Genomic DNA, 4,321 nt, shown 5'->3' on the forward strand with positions numbered 1-4,321 from the left:
GCTCTGGAGGAGACGGCGGCGGGGCTACATCTGGGGGTGAGGCGGCGGGGGGGGACCCCGCGGATGGCCGTGTTCGGCGCAGCAGCACGGGCAGCGTGGATGCTGCCAAGGGCGCGGCCTCGCCGTCGGTGGGGGAGCTGCAGCTGCGGCTGCTGCAGCAGCAGAAGGAGATCTCAGATCTGAGGGCGCAGCTGGAGGCGCTGGCCAAGGGCCCCGCGGTGGGGGAGGCCGCGGCGGCGGCCGGGGCCGAGGCAGGGGGCAGCGGGAACGGAGACAGGGGTGGGGCAGCCGAGGGCGGGGCGGCTGAGGGCAAGGCGGCGGAGGGCGCCGCAAGCGTTGGGTCGTGACGGGCTGTACGCGCGGTTGGGGGTACTGTGTGGGGGCTGGTTGTGATTGTGGTTCCTGCTTGTCATGTGACTGCTTACGCATTGACCCTACCCTTGTTGTGACTCATTGGGGACACCCACGCGCTTTGTAAGGGCGGCGGTACCGTGATGCAACAGAAACGGAAAGGCTGCAGCGCAGCACTCAGCCAATGATCTTTGGTTGCCTGTCAGGGAGGCGATCAGGCGTTCATCTCAAACGCAGAAGCGAGTCACGCGCCATTGCAGCCAGGCTTGGAGCATGCTGACGTCATAAGCGGGTGGACACCACGGGCTCTTCAAAAGGACGCACCGCGGCGCGTGGCGTGGCGAGAAACGTTGATGAAGCTAGACGCCACAAAAGTCCCGAGACACATTGGCAGAGCTTGAAAAGTGGACTTACATAATCGGCGCGCAGAATGCTGATGCACGCAAGCGTAGGCGCGCAGATTGCTGATGTAAGCAAGCATAGGCAAGCCCAACACCATTATAATGGAAGTGTGCAATGAATGGTGTGCAAGCGGGACCCAACCTCCAAGACCTGCGTCTCAAAAGCGGGTGGGGAGGCAGGGTCTGGTGCAGCAGACACAGGTCCGCCCCCCCCCTAAAGCAGGCTGCAGCACATGGGCGATGCGGAAGCGCCGGTCGGGCACTGCGCAAGATGCAGCGCGCATTTGGCTGACGGCGGCCAAAACTGCTGCTGCAGCAGGCCGGAGCACCGCTGGTGTTCACACTGCAGCAAGACAGCGAATTGGTCCCGCTCGCCACAGGCGCGAGGTATTGCCGTGTCCGCGAATGCACCAGCACGAGCGCCCGCGGCTTGAGTCTTGGATCGAAGGGGCTGACGTGGCGCAGGTGAATGTACTTCCAGTCTCCTGCCCAAGCCAGCTTGCGGAAAAAACATTCACAGACAGCTTGCAGACCTGTGCAATAAAAAGTCAAGGGGAAGGTGGCCAGGCACCCGGAGCTGGTTGCACGCCGCAGCTGGTTCCACGTGCACGCAACCACATCCATGCTATAAGGACCCGCAGCTGGTGGGTACAGTATGGCCGGGCCGACAAGGGCCACCTGATAAAGCAGTTCAGGCAAAGCCGCACACTTACAGGAAGCCGTGCATCACGCGCAGGGCTACAGGCATGCGCCGCACCACGGCAACGCCGCGTCGACGCAATGCAACGAGCCAGCGCGTGGCCTCGCGTTGCGCGTCGCGCCCCGCCGGGCTTGCCGCCAGCCAGCGCAGTGGAGTTTGGGTCTACCCGATGAATATGTGTTGTAAACTACTCTTGATTGGTTTGGACTGGGGAACTGGCCCGATTGCTGCTCCTGCTGAAAGCAAGTCTTGCAGCGCACCAGTTTTTGGGAAAGCCGCCCCATGACTGCAGGTCACCTGCACACACACTGCGAACGCCCGGCGCTGCTCCCTGGCCACACGGCTCCCTTTTGCTGGCCGAGGTTGTGTGAACGACTCTGCATTCAAGTATACATACGTGCCCGTCTAGAGAAAGCATCGATCGCTCCACCAGCTCGTGACCTGCACTGCTACGATGCTACGATCAGTGCGTGCTCTGCTGTAGACGAGTGCATGTGTTTACACGGTATTGTATAGACTGCGGCTAGCCGTGGGGCCAGGGAGCAGCGCCGGGCGTTTGCAGTGTGTGTGCAGATGACCTGCAGTCATGGGGCGGCTTTCCCCAAAAACTGGTGCGCTGCAAGACTTGCGTTGAGCAGGAGCTGCGATGCGGCCTGTTTCCCTGGGCAAAGCACTCTTAATCAATTAACACCACATATTCATCGGGTAATTACAAGCTCCACAGCGCTGGCTGGCAGTAAGCCCGGCAGGGCGTGACGCGCAACGCAAGGCCAGGCGCTGGCTCGTTACATCCGCGTCGAGGCGGCGTTGCCGCGGTGCGGCGCGTGCCTGTAGCCCTGCGCGTGCGTGCGTGCGTGCGCGTGTGTGTGATGCACTCAACCGGGCAAGTCGCCTGGGATGCTTTGTCAAGCGGCCTTATTCGGCATGGCCATGCCCATGCATTTGCTGCAGGTCTCGCTTGCTGCAATGTTGGCGCGTAGGCAGAACCAGCTTCAGTGTGCAACCAGCACTGGGTGCCCCGCCACCCGCCTTTCGACCTCCCGCATGGATCTCGACAGCCGCAGTCGAGGCCGTGCCTGCAATTGTCATGGCTGTGGTGCATGTCTCCGCCATCCCCGCCCCCCCCCCCGGCCCCCCGCGCGCGTCCGTGCCGCTTTGTCGCACTCTCCTTGCAAGTCCGCCAGCAGACTGTGATGACCCTGCCGCAAACCGCCTTGCGGATGAGACAGCATGCGGTTACGCCTAGCCCAGGTTGACAAGGTCAGGCTGAGCAACCAAGGGTGCCAGCCACGGCCCCTCGCGTCGGTTGGCGCGTCCGCAAATCTCGCAAATTGTGTGCGCCTAGATTGAGCGGCGCCTTTCGGCTGCCTTGCGGCACCTACACCCGCCATGCCGCAGCGTGGGCACCAGCGGCGCTCATGCCTGCCGCAGGTGCAGTTTTGGCCGTTTGCCCTGGGGAGCGTGCGTGGTCTTGCCGGCGTTGTGGTGGACCGGCGCTTTGGCATCGTCCGCGTGCTTTGGGCTGATGTTTAGGGGTTGTGTGGGGAAAGGAGGGCTGCAAAGGCGCCGGTCAGGCACGACGCCGGCGAGGTGTGGCGGCAGCGTCGATGACAGCCGGCCGCCTTGCGTGGCAGGCGCGTAGGCGCAGCGTTGGTACTGAGCAATGAAAACAAATTGTCAATGCCAGAGCGCAGCACTTGATAGCCATGCGCCCAACCACCCCTGACTCGTGCGGCTGGGGCCTGGGGCATCATCTTCCAAGCCAACACCAGTTCTGAGAATGTGATGTTTTGCGCTTTGGTCATGCTCAGTGCTCCATTGTGCTTTCTAGCAGGGACAAATTCCAATTGCCTGCGCAAGCGGTGGTGCTAGCTTTATGGGAATGCTCTTGCTGCTCATGCATGCAGGCTGCATTTGCTGCGACTCTCTGTCGACCCAAGCACACCCCGTGCAAATGTGCGGCGCGTGAATCAAGTGACACGTAAAAACGAAACAGAGTAGAATCTATGAGGGGCTACGTACACATTCAGAGCACCAGATACCAAAATGCAGACTGTACCAAAATGCCACTGTCGTCGCTGGTGTCAAGTGTGTCCACTGGTTAGCGATGACTCGGAGACACGTCGAAGTGCAGTTGTGCAGCATCCCCAACCCCTCCGATCAGCGTGAATCTATGAGCTTGCAAACCTCTGCGACAGCTTTCTCCGAATAATTGCATCAGGCCCATCGACCTGGACATCGCATCGTCCTGAAAATGGCTGCGGACGTGCTCGAAAGCTCGCATGACCGATACATAGCTCTATCACCGAGCGGGCAGACTGCCAGAGCGGCGACCACTGCCACTGGCGGATGCACGGTTAGCACTGCTAACAGCGACAGCGCGAGCAGTGCCGGCGGCTGCGAAAGCGGCGCCAAGGACCCATTCCTTTGGCCCCAGCCACTGCCCGGCGATGAGCACCTCGTCTACGCCTGCCGCAGCGGCGACCTGGACGCTATCAGAGTCGCCGCCACCCCGCTGGCCGGCGAGGCGGCAATGGCGGCGCTGCGCGCGCTGCTCTCGGGCCCGCACGACGCGCCCGCCCCCGCCGCCCGCCCCGCCGCGCCCGCGCCGTGGCACTCGCGCCCGCTGGACGCCGCCGGCAACGGCGCGCTGCACCTGGTGCTGCTGGGCGGCCTGCAGGCGCAGCTGTGCGGCATGGGGGCGCGCGCGGCGGCGGCGGTGCTGGACGCTTTGGACGCCAGCAGCGGCACCGGGGGCGGCGGCGGCGGCGGCGGCAGCTGCATCGACGGGATCAACCACTCTGAGATGCGGGTTCATGAGGCACAGCAGCCCCTGAAGCGGACCAGCTCGGTCCCGCGCGCTCTGGGC

The 4,321-nt window shown here is 63.2% G+C and overlaps 1 protein-coding gene across 1 annotated transcript; it reads left to right on the plus strand.

Annotated features, from left to right (window-relative positions):
• Positions 1-3,706: 3,706 nt before the first annotated feature.
• On the plus strand, positions 3,707-4,303 carry MNEG_14518 (hypothetical protein; the record flags this gene model as incomplete). Its single annotated transcript, XM_014037010.1, has 1 exon — positions 3,707-4,303. A coding segment is annotated over one exon (597 nt), but the record flags the coding sequence as incomplete, so codon positions are not given.
• Between the last annotated feature and the right edge of the window lie 18 nt (positions 4,304-4,321).

Source organism: Monoraphidium neglectum (genome assembly GCF_000611645.1).
Source record: "Monoraphidium neglectum strain SAG 48.87 unplaced genomic scaffold scaffold04549, whole genome shotgun sequence".
NCBI classification, from domain to species: domain Eukaryota; kingdom Viridiplantae; phylum Chlorophyta; class Chlorophyceae; order Sphaeropleales; family Selenastraceae; genus Monoraphidium; species Monoraphidium neglectum.